Source organism: Dromiciops gliroides, chromosome 2 (genome assembly GCF_019393635.1).
Source record: "Dromiciops gliroides isolate mDroGli1 chromosome 2, mDroGli1.pri, whole genome shotgun sequence".
NCBI classification, from domain to species: domain Eukaryota; kingdom Metazoa; phylum Chordata; class Mammalia; order Microbiotheria; family Microbiotheriidae; genus Dromiciops; species Dromiciops gliroides.
Genome location: NC_057862.1, coordinates 247,232,737 through 247,252,701, shown reverse-complemented (window position 1 = coordinate 247,252,701; position 19,965 = coordinate 247,232,737). Strand labels below are relative to the sequence as shown.

The 19,965-nt window shown below is 37.2% G+C and overlaps 1 protein-coding gene across 1 annotated transcript in view; it reads right to left on the bottom strand.

The window, feature by feature from the left end:
• Positions 1-19,965, bottom strand: part of KIAA0586 (KIAA0586 ortholog) — a 141,831-nt gene that overhangs the window by 63,535 nt on the left and 58,331 nt on the right. Inside the window, exons 17-19 of the mRNA XM_043980217.1 lie at positions 7,352-7,539; positions 6,412-6,519; positions 5,697-5,777 (exon numbers count right to left, since the gene is read on the bottom strand). Of these exons, the coding sequence (XP_043836152.1) occupies positions 5,697-5,777; positions 6,412-6,519; positions 7,352-7,539 (377 nt within the window). The remainder of the gene's footprint in view (positions 1-5,696; positions 5,778-6,411; positions 6,520-7,351; positions 7,540-19,965) is intronic.

The window sequence follows — 19,965 nt, the reverse complement described above, 5'->3', positions numbered from 1 at the left end:
TCAATTAAGTTCATAAACATATAGGTGGGATATACATACATACACGCATCTATATAGATATGTACTATATGCATAATATGTAATAGAGTACATATGTGTGCAGATACCTGAACAAATTTTTTATCTTAGATTTAAAATTTTAAACATCATTTATATTAAATTCATCAAAAAAGCAGACTGAAAAATTTAGTCATTTTAGCATAAAATCTTACTGACATTTCCTACAGAAATTTCTGAAGCAAATTTGTTATGTAAAAGGACTAATGGAAATTTCCACAAATGCAGAGTCCAGCCTGCTCAATTAAGTTTGACAGCATACAATGGATGAGAAGAACCCAGATGATTCCAGATGCAGCCCATAATGGACGACTGACATTTCCCCATAGTCTTGTTAAGGGCTAAAATTCTAGCTAAACTATTTAAAATATCTAATGAGTGGTCGCCAATAAATTATAAGCTTTAGCAAGAGTTAGGCTTTTAAGCATTTATTAAGGAGAATAAGAATTTGGTAAAGAGAGAGAGAAAGGCCTACATTCATCTACCTATTAAAGGGAGAGCACATTTCTAACTCCACTCTCCACCAGAGTCCAAAGGAAAGAGAGAGAGACAGAGCATTCGGCTCCCCCTTCCTCCTCCCACTAGCAAATGTCACTTCCTGAGGCCAAAGAAAAGATGCATGGTCTTGCCCTCAAAGACCTTCCTTTCATGGCAGAGCTTTTCTACAGTAAGTCTCCAGCAGGTGGCGTTATTCCAATCATTACAGTCTAAAATAGGAAGGATCAGAGGTTTATTGGATTTTTCGGCTTCTGGAGAACCCATGTTCCCCAGTTAGGTATTTTGAAGGTCCTTAATTACTGAATCACTTACAAGTCTGACTCTTTCAAGTGGGATCTAAATGGGCTATAGCTTTGGAAGACCTAAACCTGACATCCAGCAGTCTGTCCCCTTGGGTCCTTCTAATCCTATGGGGGTCTATGTTCCAGACCCCATCTATAAGGGTTGATTCTGCTCCTCCTATCTGTTCCCTCCATTCTAGGGCCTCTGCCACTGTTGCCCAGTCAATATTAAATTATTAATATAGTGAGAGACTTAAAAAATACTCAACAACTGGGACCTCTTTTTTTTTTTTTTTTTGGTGAGGCAATTGGGGTTAAATGACTTGCCCAGGGTCACACAGCTAGTAAGTGTTAAGTGTCTGAGGCCAGATTTGAATTCAGGTCCTCTTGAATCCAGGGCCGGTGCTCCTAGCTGCCCCCCAACTGGGACCTCTTTTAAGCCCCTGCCCACCAACCTATAACAATGTGATGAAGAATTTAAACAACCCTTAAATAAAATGAGGGAAATAAACTGAACTCCTTCCCAAGTAAAAGTAAACTGTTCCTGACTAGTCTCAGAAATGAGAATAAAGAAAAAAGCACTGGCAAAATCAATAATTAATCAATCAATAAACAACTCTCAGGCACCTAATATGCACCAGGCCTTATGCTAAATGCTTACCTAGGGACTAAGCTGACTGGTCTACCATGAGGCCAAGATTGAGAAAAGGTGCAGCATTTAACCTAACAACTTTCTTCAGCTCTTAATAATCAAGTGTTAGTCACTAGCTAGCAACTAACTGCCTCCTCCACCAGTCACACCAGGTTGTTGTAAGGGGGGATGTATGTAGCGAGGTACTCCAACCTCCTCATCTCCATTTCTAGTGAGGAAATATCTTTTGCTCCACTCAAACTACCTGATATTGTTTAATACTAACTACACAGGATAGTGTGGGCAATACCAAGGACTTCCATTTATTCCTAGCCTCAATAACTGGCATGGAAGTTGGGCAGCTAGGTGGTGCAAAAGGTCTAAAAGCACTGGCCCTGAAGTAAAGAACAACTAAATTCAAATCCAGATGATTACTATCTGTGTGACCTTGGACAAATCATTTAGTTGCTGTCTGCCTTGGTTTCCCCATCTGTAAAATGGAAGGAAAGATGGGAACAATAATTTTTTAAACACTTATTGTGTCCCAGGGGACTGGGCTACACACTTTACAAATATTCTCTCATCCAATTCTCAAGACAACCCTGGGAATTAGGTTATATTATTATCCCTATTTTAAAGTTGATGAAACTGAAGTAGACAGAGGTTAAGTGACTTGCCCAAAGTCACAAAGCTTGTAAACATCTGAGACCAGATTTGAACTGAGGTTTTCCTAATTCCAGACCCAGTGCTCTATCCACTGAAATACCTACCTACCTCAAAATGGGGATAATAACAGCACCAACCTTCAATGGTGGTTATGAGGATCAAATGAGATGTTTGTAAAGTGCTTTGCAAACCTTTAAGCATTATATAAAAGCTGGCCATTATTACAATCATTGCTACTATTAGCTATCATAAGAGCCAGTATAAATACCAAATTCCAAGAATTTATAGAATTCATACCCAAAACAGACTCCCCCTATTCAGCCACAAATGAGATCCACACAGGGAGGTATTCTACCACCTCCACCTGAACAAGTGTGCTTCTTCCCTCAACAGTCTTCCCCCTAAAATTCCGATGTAAATTAGGATATCTCCATGGACACACTGAGGGACCTGTGGTAAAATAGTAACATAACTGCTGGTATCTAGCAGCTTGCTATCAAAGATTAAAGGAGATAACGGGGATTATGTCACAGTATTTTAAGATGAAGGGAAAAGAGGACTTATATCTAATGACCTCAGTTTTCTCAGTAAAGTGTGAGGTAGCCTCTTTGCCAGAAAGCCAAGGGGAGGGAGTACTGTTGGGGATTTGAGAAAAGATGAGAACATCTGGTACAGCCACCAGAGATAAATATATAATACTAAATGCTAGCTATATATACCCAAGAGCCATTAAATAAAGATATAAAGTTATAAATATGAACATGGATAAGAAAAGTTTTCAAAAATTTGCAAACTGTAAAGCATTACTTGAAAGTACACTCTAAATAGAGTAAGAGGAAACTCAAATTAAAACAAAACTGAGGTTTGTAATCGAAAAATGGCAAATATGAATGGATAATGTTGGTGGTGCTGTGAGCTGGTCCACACACAGGGAATTATGCACAAGAAAACTGACGAAAAATTAGCACTACTCAGCCATCTCACTAGTAGGCATAGCCCAAGGAAATGGAAGATCAAAACAAAATGTCAAATTTATTCAATAGCAGCACTCTGAGATCATAAGGAGTAAAGTTAGTGTCTATCAACAGGGAATTGGCTGGAAAAATTGTGGTCTATAAATAAGGGAATGATGTGCAGCAAGAAATAAATGATTTTTCTAAGAAATATGGGAAGATTTGTATGAACTCAAACTGACATGAGCAAAACCAAATGAACAATGTACACAATGACAACTCACTTCATAATTTACTGAAAAAACTGAGACAATTCAGTGAACTCCCTTTCTTTACATCTTAAACAACTTCTTTGCCCTCCATTCTCTCTTCCTTTACTCCTGTCTCTGTTCAAGAACTGACCCTTCTCACCCTCTATGTGTGCCCTTGATCCTGTTTCTTTCCCATCTTCTCCAGCAGACTGCTTCTGCTCTTTTTATTTTTTAATCTCTCCCTACATACTGATCTCCTCTCTGTTAAACAAAAAAAGTCCAAGGCTCATTTATCCTACAAAAAAAATGAAAACAAAAACTCACTAGGCCCTACAATACCCTCAAGCTCTTATCCTATACCTTTCCTCTCTTCCAAAGACAAATTTCTAGAAAAAGCTGTCTTCACTTATTCCCCCCATTTCCTCTCCTTTCATTGACTCTTCAATGCTTTGTATTCTGGCTTTTGACCTCATCCCTCAACTAAACTATATTTTCCGAAGTTGCCAATGATGTCTTAACTATCAAAACTGATGGTCTTCTCTCAATTATCTTTCTCAATTTTCCAAATGATTTGACCCTGTAGACTCACCTTCTCCTCCTGAACATGAGCTCCTCCTATTTCTCCTCTATCTGACGGTTTCATCTGTCTCCTCTGCTAATTCATCATCCATGCCATGCTCTCTAACTATGGCAATACTCAAAAGTTCTGGTTTTGGCCGTCTTTTATTCTCTCTATATATATTTTCTCACTTGGTGATGGCATAAATCCTAGTGAATTATCATCTCTAGCAGATAACTCAGAAATATATGCATCTAGCTTCTCTTGAACTCTAATTGCCTAATAGATATTTCAAAATAGACATATTGTAGGCATTTCAAATTCAATATGTCCAAAAGTGAACTCATTTTCTTCCTCCCTCCAAAAAATATAAATATACCTCTTTCTGAACATCTCTATTTCTACTGAGGGCATCATCATCTCCCCAATCAACACAGGTTTAGAACCTTTGCATTGTCCTTGACTCACACTTTTCCTCACCCCACACAGCTGATCAATTGTTAAACCTTGTCATTTCTACTTCTTTCATTTCTCTTATATTTATTCTTTTCTCTACTCACATGGATACCAACACACTAGTTCAACCCCTCATCACCTCTTTCTTGGGATATTACAAAAACATCCTAACTGAGCTCTCTTCCCCAAGGTCCTCCTCTCTCTACTCTACTCCATTCTTCACACAGCTCCAAAAAACAAAGATTTTCCTCAAGGTCATATCTCCATGATTCTTCTCTCCTCAAACTCCAACCCTTTCCCTATTGTCTCAAAAATCAAATAAAAGCTTCTCTGTTTAGCTTTTAGAGCTTTCCAACATCCTGGCCTCAATCTACTTTTTCATTCTTATATCTCACTCTCCTACCTATATTCTCTGGTTCAGCTAAACTGTCCTCCTTGCTGTTCCTTGGGATATCTCCACATCTCTGTTGTGGCTCTTCCCCATGCCTAGACGATACTTCCTTTTCACACATGCCTGTTAGAATTCCCCATTGTTTGATTCAAAACTTAATTCAAGTAACTCCTTTCACATAAAGGCTTTCCTGATTTCACCAGCAGTAACTGCTAATGCACTATTACAAAAAAAAAAAGTACTTTGTATTTATATATACTTATTCATGTTTACATTACCTCCTGCTAAAGAATGAATCATCCTTGAGGGCAAGGACAGGTTCATTTTTTTTTCTTTAGTATCTCCAGGATCTAGCATAATGCCTGGCATATAGTAAGCACTTAACAAAGATGTGATTTAAGAAATGTAAATGAAAAGAACTGAACTCTGAATAGTCAATAAAACAATGATGGTCCCAGAGAAGAGATGATAAAATATGCTTCCTTCGTCAGAGCAGAAAGTCTTAGAGCTACCAGGGAAGAATTTCTTAAAGTATATATCTTCAGATACAGTTATTATATCCAGTGACAATGGAATATTTAATGTTGAAGGGGTAGGGAAGAGACCCAGTGCAGGGCAAAGGAGGAGGAAGTTTCCCCAGAAATGTGGCTACTGAGTGGGAACAAAAGATGTTCATGAAACTTTTTTAAAAGTTAAGTTGGGGGGCAGCTAGGTGGCGCACTGGATAGAGCACTGGCCCTGGAGTCAGGAGGACCTGAGTTCAAATCCAGCCTCACACACTTGACAATTACTAGCTGTGTGACCTTGGGCAAGTCACTTAACCCTCATTGCCCTGCCCCCCCCAAAAAAAAGTTAAGTTGGAATTAAAAGAGAGATGCTAACAGAGCACTGAAGCCTTACAAAGAGAACCAAACAATACAGAACCACACAAAGTGCCTTCTCAGCATTTTTACCTGTATAACATCAATTACTTCATCAAAGTTCGATCCTGGAAACTTAGGGTCATCTTCATCAGGCTGGGTAAATTCTGGACCCTAAAAGATATTCAGTGTTATTTCATAAAGTCTCCAACCAATCTGACAGATATTACTTCTGCTCATATATCCTCTGGCTTTTTCTAATCCTTTGTTCTCTTTGATCTACCTCTTCCACTTAATTCTTACTTCTATGTAACACTACATGCCTGGAATAAGTTAATTTCATCCCACTGCTTAAACTCATTGTCACAAAGGCCAAAATTACTAGAAAATATATGAAAAAGTTTCAATGCTGTCTACATTGTCCTGTGAAAGAACCAATCTTAATATATAGGAGCCACCCAAATGAAGTGAAACCAGCCCCACGGCATAATCTTGAAATGACCAAAGTAGCCAAAGTCAAGAAAAATATGTCCTTATAAACACCTAAATGCAAATATAGTATTTTTTCAAAGCCCAGCAGCCTTTAAACTTTGCTCCCTCCTGGCCCCTCCCCACTACAAACACACACACACACACACAGAGCTGCCCAAGGTCTAAATTCACATAAGTTTGAATCCATATTTCCTAACACCTTCTTTGTTTTTATTTGTTCAACTTATCTTGAGGAAAGGAAGATTTATATAGATTAGCATTAGTTAATATCCCATATACCACATGCCATAGAATGTGTTAAAATTCTGAAGGATACCTGTATCCATGTCTGTGTGGGATGAGATGCTTCTATGGAACTGGTGGAAGCTTGATTTTCATCTGTGCTTTCATTTGAAATGCTATCAATATCTAAATTGGGTAATACCTAAAATAAAAATTGAAATAAATAACCAGCATTATATATTTAAGATACTTTTCATTCATCATTTAAATGTAGTTATCGTGCTAGCAAAAGTCTAATATGTGATAACAAAACAGGCGTATTTCATTTAGCATTTATGCCCATTTTTTTCTATATATGGTATAATGACAAAGGTTTAATTCTTCAACTTAAGCAAAAATACTTAAAACTTGGTCTTGGTTTCATAAGAGCTATAACCAGAACCCTGTAGAGAACTCTGTCTTATATTCTATCTATGATCCACCATCCCTACCTAGCCTTGTATCTTACACAAAGCTATGTGCCTGATAAGTGCTCAATAAGCATTTAAGTAATTGAATCTATGAGAAATTTTGTCTTTTAAAAGAAATATACATCCTTTAAAAACTATCAATAGAAAGTTATTCTGTGGTTGGTAGGCTCAGGTGCTCACAATTTAAATAAAGCCATTGTTGCCCCTTTGATACTATATAGATCAAATAACTTAGACCAAACTATTCTCATAATTGTTCAGGCTGGAGTGCAAGTTCTGTCATCTCACAAATGCAAGCTATTGGGCAGAAGAGGGATACAAAGTGTATGTTCATGGAAGTGGAAAGGCTAAAGCCATCACAACTATTAGAAAAACACAAAGCACATGCCTTTTTGATCTAGGCCAATAGTACACTTTTACACATGAATGCTATCACATTTATCTCATACTGCAAAAGATTTCTCATAATTAAAGAACAGTATCTCTCAACAACATAGTAACCCACTAAAAACTATCAAGACATTTAGTTAAAATATTCCTCTCTTCATTTGATTAGTTTCATACCTGTATAGTAAGCTGAGGAGGATCCTTTTTTTCTGATGTCATCTCTATAACTGCTGTGTTGGGTTTCTTTGGTCCAGTTCGTTTAATTTGAGTAGATGGAGGAATAGAGGTAGTTACTGTAACAAGGTGTGGTTTTTCAATAATTACTTCAGCAGGTGCCACAGAATCACCATTGCTTTGGGTCTGTCCTAAATAGGTTTAAAAAGAAAAGAAATGTAAACCCTGCTATGGGAATTGGTTAGGGACAGGGGAAACAGAGAGAGAGGCTGGTTTAGGTACCCACGAAGTAAAGGCATTTCATAATCTGTAATATCTATAATAAACCTGCTAGTTTTATTTTATGAATTTACTATTATAAGCGTGTTATCTCAAGAATATAAATGAAACAGGAGAGAGGACAAATATAACAGGCTTTATCAAGCATCAGAGGGTCTCCAAAGATCACAAACGGAAGCAAACAATTGGAAACAAAATAGACGGCTGTTGATCTAAGAATGACTATACAAATTTTGTTATATTAAGGTAATGAAATATTACTATGACACAGGGAATAGTGAACATTAATAATTCAGAGAAGCATGTGAAGAGAGATTAAAAACTTATATAGTAGGGCAGCTAGGTGGCGCAGTGGATAGAGCACCAGCCCTGGAGTCGAAAGTACCTGAGTTCAAATCTGGCCTCAGACACTTAACACTTACTAGCTGTGTGACCCTGGGCAAGTCACTTAACCCCAATTGCCTCACACACACACACACACACAAAAAAAAAAAAACCTTATATAGTATTAAAGAAAGCAGAACCAATAAAACAATAGACACAATAAGTACCACAAAATTCCAAAGAAAAAAAGGAAACTGAACACTCTGTAATTATAATGACCTAGGGGAAGAGTTGAGAAAACACACCTTCATACAATTCATATATACCATATTACATTTGGTTCATTGGTGTGTTAGTGTTCAGAACTGCTCCTCACCACCCCGTCTCCCCATTCACTGTCTTAAAACTTTTGTTATAAGAGGTGGTTTTCTGAAAATCAGAAGGTAGAGAGATAGATTCAGAAATGCTGGTGATATAAAACTAAAGATATTATTTTCTTAGTTTAACTACATCACAGGAATACCAAACCAGCAGAAACAAAGTCAATTAAGAAGCATTTATTAAGTGCCTTTTATGAGCCCCAGCACTGACAGGTACTGAGGGTACAAAAGCCAAAAATGAAACTATCTCTGTTCTCAAACAGAAGAAACATGCACACACATAAGCCAACAGAAAACAAATGCAAAGGAAGTAACCAGAAGATAATTTGGGGAGTGGGGCTAAGGTGAGGAGGCTCTAGCACTAGAGAGAATCAGGAAAGGTCTCATGAAGATGCCATGAACTTAACCCTAAACAGTGAAAGAGGCGGGTGGAGATGAGGACAAAGTGCATTCTGGCAGGGGAAAGGACATGTCCCACAACAGAGATAGGCGACATAAAGTTGTGTGTAAAGAATAGCAAACTGAGTAGTTCAGAGAACTACAATCAAGGAAGGGGATAATTTTTATAAGTCTGGAATAGTAGGCTGAAGACAGAATATGAAAGACTTTCAGTGCCAAATATAAAAGGTTGGTTATATGTAATCCTAAAGACAATGGGGGGGGGGCCGAGCCAAGATGGTGGAGAGTAGCCAGCAAATCACCTGAGCTCTCCTTCTATTCCCTGAAAAAGAACATTAAATCAAGCCTCTAGACAAATTCTGAAACTGCAGAATCTGCAAAGAGACAGAAAGACACAGTCTTCCAACCAGAGATAATTTAGAAGACTTCAGGAAAGGTTGGTCTCACTGGGGCAAAAGGAAGGCGCAGCGCACAGCGCCAAGGGGGTCTAGGCAAGTCAGCAGGAAGCTGTGGGCCACAGCCAAGCAACTGAGGCCCCTGGATCCTGGCTCAACAAGTTGGTGATGCAACAGGACAGTGGTGAAACCCACCTGCACCAGCCAGGAGGGCAGGTTGCCAGCTGGACAGCCACCCATAGGACAGGCGCAACCAGGCCTACCAATCCCAGTGTGCAGCCTGCAAAGCCAGGGCAGTGAGAAATCCACAAGCCATAGAGGCCTCAGTGTAGAAATCCAGTGACACAGCCCCTATACCCAAGCACAAGAAGCTTGAAACAGGGACCCTGGTGCCCCCAGAGCAGACCTCAACTTTAAAAAAAAGAAAAAAACTGCATTATGAGAAAGAAACAAAAAAGAGCTCTCACCATTGAGAGCTTCTGTATCAACAGGGAAGAGGCAAACACAAACTCAAATGAGGACAATACTCCCAAATTGCCTACATGTGAAGCCTAAAGAGGGAAGATGAATTGATCAAGAACAAAAAGCCTTCTTGGAAGAGCTCTAAAAGGATTTTAAAAATCAACTGAGGGGCAGCCAGGTGGTGCAGTGGATACCTGAGTTCAAATCTGCCCTCAGACACTTAACACTTACTAGCTGTGTAACCCTGGGCAAGTCACTTAACCCCAGTTGCCTCACTAAAAAAATAAAATTAAAAAATAAAAAATCAATTGAGAAATGGGGAGAGAAATTAAAACAACACAAGAGAATTATGAAAAAAAGAATCAGCAGTTTGGAAAAAGAAGCACAAAGATCGACTGAAGAAAACAATTCCTTAAAAAATTCATCTGGCCAAAAGGTGCATAATTTCATTGAAGAAAACAATGCCTTAAAAATTAAAATTGGACAGTTGGAAGATAATGAATCCATGAGACACCAGGAATCAGTCAAGCAGAATCAAAAGAATGAAAAAATAGAAGTAAATGGTGAAATACCTCATTGGAAAGACAAGTGACCTGGAAAACAGATCCAGCAGAAACAATTTGAGAATCATTGGACTGCCTGAAAACCATGATCAGAAAAAGAGTCTATACACCATATTCCAGGATATTATTACAGAGAACTGTCCTGATATTATAGAATCAGAGGATAAAATTGTCATTGAAAGAATCCACCTCCTGAAAGACACCCCAAAAGGGAAACTCCAAGGAATATTGTAGCCAAATTCCAGAATTATCAGGTGAAGGAGAAAATGCTCCAAGAAGCCAGAAAGAAGCAATTTAAGTATCATGGAGCCACAGTCAGGATTGCTCAGGATCTGGCAGCTTAAACATTAAAGGATTGCAAGGCTTGGAATATGATATTCCGGAAGGCAAAGGAGCTTGGATTGCAGCCAAGAATCTATTAAGCAGCAAAACTGATCATTCTCTTTCAGGGGAAAAGATGGACATTCAGTGAAATTGGGGACTTTCAAGGTTTCCTGATGAAAAGACCAGATCTCAATAGAAAATTTGATCTTAACATACAAGACTCAAGAGAAGTTTAAAAAGTTAAACGGGGGGGAAAAAAGTTACTCAATAAGGTTATACTGTTTACATCCCTACATGGGAAGATAATACTTATAACTCTTGAGAATTGTATATGTATTTGGGCAGACAGAAGGATTATACACAGAGGGTATAAACATAAACTGTCTTTGATGTAATGATATCAAGAAAATTAAGGGGTTAAAAAGGGAGTTTAGGGGGAGAAGAGGAAAGGGGAAGTGGAATGGGGTGAATTACATCATATGAAGAGGTGAAAAAACCTATTACAATAGAGGGAAAGAAGGGAGGGGTGAAAATTGTTTCAACCCTACTCTCACTAGATTTGATTCAAAAAGGTAATAACATATACATTCATTTCGATAAAGAAACTTAGCTTATTCTTTAAGGAAGTAAAAATGTAAGGGGAAAGGGGGGGACTGATAGAAGGGAGGGCAAAAGCAGGAGAGAAAAGGGTAAAGAAAAGGGAGGGGGTGATAAAAGGGAGGGCAGATTGGGGGAGGCAAGGGTAAGAAGCAAGATGTTGGTGAGGAGGAATGGGGTGAAAGAAGGGGGGGAAGTAGAAAGAAGATAAATAGAATGGAGGAGAATAGAAAGCTAGTAATAATAACTGTGAATGTGAATGGGATGAACTCTGCCATAAAACAGAAGTGAATTGCAGAGTGGATTAAAAACCAGAATCCTACAATATGTTGTTTACAAGAAATACATCTGAAGCAGAGAGATACACACAGAGTAAAGGTAAAAGGCTAGAGCAGCATATATTATGCTTCAGCTAAAGTCAAAACAGCAGGGGTAGCAATCCTTATCTCAGACAAAGCAAAGGCAAAAATAGATCTAATGAAAAGAGATAAGGAAGGAAACTACATCTTGCTAAAAGGTACTATAGATAATGAAGTAATATCAATATTAAATATGTATGTGCCAAGTGGTATAGCATCCAAATTCTTAGAGGAGAAGTTAAATGAGCTAAAAGAGGAAACAGACAGTAATACTATACTAGTGAGGGATCTGAATCTTCCCCTCTCAGAATTAGATAAATCAAGCCACAAAATAAATAAGAAAGCAGTGAAAGAGGTGAACAGAATACTAGAAAAGTTAGACATGATAGATGTCTGGAGAAAATTGAATGGGGATAGAAAAGAATATACTTTTTTTCTCAGGAGTACATGGCACATTTTCAAAAACTGACCATGTATTAGGGCACAAAAACATCATAGTCAAATGTAGAAAGGCAGAAATAGTAAATGCATCCTTCTCAGATCATGATGCAATAAAAATTACATGTTAATAAAGAGCCAGAGAAAGGTAGACTGAAAATCAATTGGAAACTAAATAATTTCATTCTAAAGAATGAGTGGGTCAAACAACAAATCATAGAAACAATCAATAACTTTATCCAAGAAAATGACAATAATGAGACAACATATGAAAATCTATGGGATGCAACCAAAGCAGTGCTTAGGAGAAATTTTATAGTTCTAACTGCTTACATGAATAAAAAAGAGAAAGAAGAGATCAATGAATTGGGCATGCAACTTAAATAGCTAGAAAAAGAACAAATTAAAAATCCCCAATTAAATACTAAATTAGAAATCCTGAAAATTAAAGGAGAAATTAATAAAATTGAAAGCAAGAAAACTATAGAATTAATTAATAAAACTAAGAGCTGGTTTTATGCAAAAACCAATAAAATAGATAAACCACTGGTTAATTTGATTAAAAAAAAAGAGAAAGAAAACCAAATTACCAGTATCAAAAATGAAAGGGGTGATCTTACCACCAATGAAGTGGAAATTAAAGCAATAATTAGGAACTATTTTGCCCAACTGTATGCCAACAAATTTAACAATCTAAATGAAATGGATAAATCTTTACAAAAATACAAACTGCCCAGGTTAACTGAAGAGGAAATAAAATCCTTAAATAAGCTCATATTAGAAAAAAGAAATTGAACAAACCATTAATGAACTCCCTAAGAAAAAATCCTCAGGGCCAGATAGGCTTACAGGTGAATTCTACCAAACATTTAAAGAACAATTAATTTCAATATCATACAAATTATTTGGAAAAATAAGTGAAGAAAGAGTTCTACCAAATTCGTTTTATGACACAAATATGGTGGTGATACCAAAACCAGGCAGAGCAAAAACAGAGAAAGAATATTATAGACCAATTTCCCTAATGAATATTGATGCTAAAATCTTAAATAAGATATTAGCAAGGAGATTACAGCAAGTGATCACCAGGATAATACACTATGACCAGGTGGGATTTATACCAGGAATGCAGGGCTGGTTCAGCGTGAAGAAAACTATCAACAGCATCAACCACATCAATAAGAAAACTAACCAAAATCATATGATTATCTCAATAGATGCAGAGAAAGCTTTTGACAAAATACAGCACCCATTCCTAATAAAAACACTAGAGAGCTTAGGAATAGGTGGAGCTTTCCTTAAAATATTAAGCAGTATCTACCTAAAACCATCAGCAAGCATTACATGTAATGGAGATAAGTTAGAGGCCTTCCCAATAAGATCAGGGGTGAAACATGGATGCCCATTATCACCTCTATTATTCAATACTGTACTAGAAATGTTAGCTTTAGCAATCAGAGAAGAAAAAGGAATTAAAGGAATCAGAATAGGCAAGGAGGTAACAAAACTATCACTCTTTGCATATGATATGATGGTATACTTAGAGAATCCTAGAGAATCAACTCAAAAATTACTTGAAACAATGAACAACTTTAGCAGAGTAGCAGGATATAAAATAAATCCACATAAATCATCAACATTTTTATACATGACCAACAAAGCCCAGCAGCAAGAGATAGAAAGAGAAATTCCATTTAAAGTAACAGTAGATAATATAAAATAATTAGGAGTCTACTTGCCAAGAGAAACCCAGGAACTCTATGAACACAATTACAAAATAATTTTCTTACAAATCAAATCAGATCTAAATAATTGGAAAGATATCAATTGCTCATGGATAAGCTGAGCTAATGCAATAAAAATGACAATTCTACCTAAATTAGTGTGCTTATTGTAATGATTGGAATGACACTGCCTATTGGAGACTTACTATAGGAAACCTCCACCATGAGTAGAATGCCTCAGAGGGCAAGGCCATGTGGCTTTTCCTTGGTGTCAGGAAGTACCGTTTGTGCATGGGTACTGTCCACCAAGGCTACCAGTCAATCAATTTGAGAAGCCTCCCATTTTCGGGGAGGGGACAGGAAGGAAGAAGGAGGGCCTGCTCGGAGAGGGCTCTCTCTTTTTGGTTCCTGACTTTATGGGGGGGGGGGGGCAGCAGAGGAAGTCACAGGAAAATTGAGGAAAGATAGGATTGCCATGCTGTTGGAATTCTGTTTTCAATCTTTCTCTTTCTACCTTTCAATAAACCCTTAAAAACCTAAACTCGTTTTTATCAGTGATTTTAGTCAGTTTCCTCCAAAACTGGGGGAACAGATTAGAACCCACATTTAGAATCTTAAATTACACATTATTCAGCCATACCAATCGGACTACCTAAAAATTATTTTATAAAGCTAGAAAAAATAATAACAAAATTCATCTGGAAAAACAAAAAGTCAAGAATATCAAGGGAAATAATGAAAAAAAATGCACAGGAAGGTGGGTTAGCTGTATCAAATCTGGAGCTCTACTACAAAGTGGCAGTCATCAAAACTATCTAGTACTGGCTAAGAAATAGAGTGGATGACCAATGGAATAGGTTAGGCAAAGGAGACACAGTAGTAAATGACTATAGTAATCTACTGTTTGATAAAACCAAAGACTCCAGCTTCTGGGATAGGAACTCAGTATTTGGCAAAAACTGCTAGGAAAACTGGAAGATAGTATGGCAGAAACTAGGTACAGACCAACATCTTGCCCCTTATACAAAAATAAGGTCAAAATGGGTTCAAGATTTAGACATAAAGGGTGATACCATAGATAAATTATGAGAGGAAGGAGTAGTTTACCTCTCAGATCTATGGAGAGGAAAACAATTTATGTCCAAACAGGAGATAGAGAATATTATGATATGCAAGATGGAACACTTTTATTACATTAAATTAAAAAGCTTTTGTACAAACAAAAGCAACGCAGCCAAAATTAGAAGGGAGACAAAAACTGGGAAACAATTTTTACAGTCAGTATTTCTGATAAAGGCCTCATTTCTAAAATATATAGGGAACTAAATCAAATTTATAAGAATGTAAGTCATTCCCCAATTGAGAAATGGACAAAGGATATGAATAGGCAGTTTTCTAAAGAAGAAATCAAAGCTATCTATTGCCATATGAAAAAATGCTCTAAATCACTATTGATTAGAGAAATGCAAATTAAAACTCTGAGGTACCACCTCACACACATCAGATTGGTTAATATGACAAAAAAGGAAAATAATAAATGTTGGAGAAGCTGTGGAAAAATTGAAACACTAATGCATTGTTGGTGGAGCTGTGAACTGATTCAACCATTCTGGAGAGCAATTTGGAACTATGCCCAAAGGGCAATGGGACTGTTCATACCCTTTGACCCAGTGGTTGCACTGCCAGGTCTGCATCCCAAAGAGATCATAGAAGAGGGAAAAGGACCCACAGGTACAAAAATATTTATAGTAGCTCTCTTTGTGGTGGCAAAAAATGGAAATCAAAGGAATGCCCATCAATTTATTGAATGGCTCAACAAGTTGTGGTATATGAATGTAAAGGAATACTATTGTGCTGTAAGAAACAATGAGTAGGAGGACTTTGGAGAAACCTGGAAGGACTTACATGAACTGATGCTAACTGAGAGGAGCAGAACAAAGAGAACACTGTACACAGTAACAGCAACATTGTGTGATGAACAATGTGATAGACTTGGCTCTTCTCAGCAGTGCACTGATCCAAAACAATTTCAAAGAACTCATGATAGAAAATGTTCTCAACATCCGGAAAAAATAACTGTGGATTATGAATGCAGATTGAACCAGTGTTTCTACTTTGGGGTTGGATTTTTTTTCCTTCTTTTTTGAGGTTATTCTCTTGTGCTCCGATTCTTCTTTCACAAGATGACTCATGCAGAAATATGTTTCATGTGATTGCACATATATAACATATATCAGATTGCTTTCCATCTTGGGGAGGAGAGAGGGAAGGAAGGGTGAGAGAAAAATATGGAACTAAAAATCCTATGAAAATAAATGTTGAAAACTACCCTTATATGTAACTGGAAAATAATATTTTTTTAATTTAAAAAAGTACTGTTTCCCTTCATTAGAGGTTTTTAATCAGAAAGACTGTAGAGCTGTTTATTGAGGATGCTGTGGAACTTAAGGGAGGAGGTGATTCTTTGGTAAGGAATGAGTTAAACTAGATGGCTACTAAGGACTGTTTTTAAAATTCAATGAATAACTAGTGTGAGACTGTGTGATGAGTTGATGATATGAGCCTCTCAGAATCTATTTTTAGTAGTATACATGACCAAGGCTCTGAGAAGCCATCTGTCATGCAGCAACAAAGTAACTGTGCCTTGAATTAAGGATTATGATATGATTGTTCAAGTCTAGTCTGGAATCAGGAAGACTGCTACCTTTGCCATTTCTATTTTGCAATAAATTGAACTTGAGTTTGAGATCACACAAAGTCTAATTTGGGCCCCTATCAGAGAGCTAGTTCAATAGATCCAAAATATAATAATGGCATTGACCAATCTGTTGTCAACATATTGAACATAAAACAATAATATAAATGCAAAAGCCAGTAAGGCAGATTTTACATACAGTTAAAGAATTCTTTTTCCACTATACAATCTAATAAGGAAAATAAGTTACATATAATCACAAAACAAGACAATAAATAGCAAATGTCATAACAGAGGTATAAAGAGGGAAAGATAGGTGATATGGAAACAAAAGATAAAAATACAGGTTGAAAATCCAACCTGGAAAAAAGGCACACAAAAGCAGTAGATAAATTCAGAAAAATTATATTCTGGCTAGGTTTATTAGATAAAATTTCACAGAAGAGGTAACATTTAATCATGACCTTAAGAAATAGGCAGAATGTATAGAGATGGGCATTAAAGGAGAAGGTATTATAGAGAAAGGAAAAGAATGAACAAGCGCTACAAGCAAAAAAGTGCCTATTATATTCAGGATATGTTTGATTAATCTAGTTGTGGAAATGTCACTGTTGCCTACTTGGAATGCTCTGATGAAAGACCAATAGAATAGAACCCATTACAACAAAACCTATGATAAAAGATTTGGATATACCATGATTCATATCATAGTATCTAAAATAAACAACCTCATTCCAAAAAATCTGGACAAAAAGAAAGGTCATTATAAAGGTATTCTTTCTTCTTCCCAGTATCAAAAATATTCATTGTACTTTAAAAAATCAACTGTGCTGACACCTAATGGTGGAAGAAAATCTATTTATATGCACCATTGCTGCTGGCAGTTGTTCAGGAAGACATAAAATTCCTATTCTTTAATTAACAATATATTCTTTGGAGTGGGGCCAAGACAGCAGAGTAAAGGCAGTGACTGGCCTGAGCTCTCCCAAATTCCCCTCCAAACGATATTAAGATAGAGCCTCAAAATGAATTCTGGAATAGTAGAATCAACAAAAGAATGTGGTGAAACAACTTTGCAGCCCAAGACAACTTAGGTCAGCAAAAAAGGTCTGTCTCACTGGGCTATGAGTAGAGCACAGCAATGTGCCTGGCAAGCCAAGAGCAAGCCTGGGGAGTGAATGATGGGCAGGGAGTGGTGGCTTCCAGAGCTCTCGGCCCAGAGGCTGGACAACTGGTCAAAAAGAGATTACAGGGGACTCCTTCCTGGCACCGGAAGTAGGACTTTGTTGCATTGCCCATACGCAGTTCCAGGTCATAGCTCCAAGGGGATGAAGAGCACTAGCAAGAGCAGGAACCCTGGTCACAGTTCCAAGATGGAAAAAAAGTACTTGTGGTTGCTCACAGATCAGAGCACAGGCTAGGAGGACAACGACCACACCTTTCTTAGCTCATACCACCTTGGAAGAAATGAAAACTTACAGACCCCCAGAACTAGCTCTGAGAGCAGTAGCAAGAAAGGCCTAAAGTTTGAGACAATGCCCTCTCCATCCCGGGAGCAAAGCCCAACTTTAACATAAAAGTCAAGAAAAAGGCTGGAAAAATGAACAAACATGAAAAAAAAGAACCTGGTAACAGAAAGTTACTATGGTGACAAAGAAGATCAAAACACAAATTAGAAAAAGACAATGCAAAGGAACAGGCAGTTTTCAGACAAAGATATCAAAGTTCTCTATAATCATATGAAAAAATGCTCTAGATCACTATTGATCAGAGAAATATATATTAAAACAACTCTGAGTTATCACCTCACACCTATCAGAGTGGCAAATATAACAAAAAGGAAAATACTGGATGTGGGAGGGGATATGGGAAAACTGGGACACTAAGCCACTGTTGGAGTTGTGAAAAGATCCAAACATTCTGGGAGCAATTTGGAACTATGCCAAAGAGCTATAAAACTGTGCATATCCTTTGATCCAGCAATACCACTACTAGGTTTATAGCCAAAAGATATCCGAAAAAAAGAGAAAAAGATCTATATTTTAAAAATATTTATAGCAACTCTTTTTGTGGTGGCTAAGAATTGGAAATCAAAGGAATGCACATCAATTGGGGAATGGCTAAATAAGCTGTGGTATATGATGGTGATGGAATATTATTGTGCTATAAGAAATAACAAGCAGGATGACTTCAGAAACGCCTGGAAAGACTTGTAGGAACTAATGTATAGTGAAGTGAGCAGAACCAAGAGAACATTGTGCACAGTGACAGCAATATTATTTGATGAAGAACTGTGAAGGCCTTAACTATTATCAGCAATACAATGATTCAAAACAATCCCAAAGGACTTATAATGAAACATACTATCCACTTCCAAAGAAAGAACTCATATTGATTGAACACAGACTCAAGCATGCTATTCTTCACTTTCATTTTTTCTTTTATTCAAGTTTTCTTGTACAAAATGACTAATATGGGGGCAGCTAGGTGGCGCAGTGGATAAAGCACTGGTCTTGGATTCAGGAGTACCTGAGTTCAAATCCAGCCTCAGACACATGACACTTACTAGCTGTGTGACCTTTGGCAAGTCACTTAACCCTCATTGCCCCAAAAAACAAAAAACAAACAAACAAAACACACCAAAAAATGACTAATATGTTAATGTTTTACATAATTGTGAGAAAAAAAGACAATGAGAACAAATCAGTTACATGAAAAACCTCAAAAAAAAATGTGAATTGGTCTAAGTTCCTGGGAAAGCTCAAAAAGAAATTTTAAAAACAATTAAGAGAGGCAGAGGAAAAATGGGGGAAAGAAATGAAAATGATGCAAGAGTCAACAAATTGGTAAAAGAGGCACACACACAGAAATACTGGAAAAAAATAACACCTAAAAAACAGAATACGCCAAATGTTAAAAGAGGCAATAAAGAGAACTCCATAAAAAGCAGAACTGGCCAAATTGAAAAGGAGGTACAAAAATTCACTGAAGAAAAGAACTCCTTAAAAAGTTGTTGTTGCTGTTCAGTCATTTCAGTCATTTCATTCATGTCCAACTCTTTGTGACCCCATTTGGGGTTTTCTTGGAAAAGATACTGAAGTGATTTGTCATTTTCTACTCCACTTCATTTTACAAATGAAGAAACTGGGGGCAGCTAGGTGGCACAGTGGATAAAGCACCAGCCCTGGATTCAGGAGTGCCTGAGTTCAAATCCGGCCTCAGAAATTTGACATTTACTAGCTGTGTGACCCTGGGCAAGTCACTTAACCCCCATTGCCCCACAAAAAAAAAAAGAAACTGAGGCAAACAGGATGAAGTGGCTTGGTCAGGGTCACACAGCTAGTATATGTCTGAGACCAGATTTGAACTAATAAAGATGAGTTTTCCTGAATCCAGGTCCAGCAGTCTATTCACTCCTCCACCTAGTTACCCAACAACTGGGGCAACTCATGCCTGACAAAGTAGAATTTGCTAAATGAAAAGGAGGTACACAAGCCACTGAAGAAAAATATTCCTTAAAAAGTAGAACTGCACAAGTGGAAGCTAATGACTCAATGAGACACCAAGAAATAATAAAACTATATCAAAAGAATGAAAAAATAGAACAAGTGAAAAGTCTCATCAGAAAAACAACTGACTGTAAAATAGATCCAGGAGAAATAATTTAAGAATTATTGG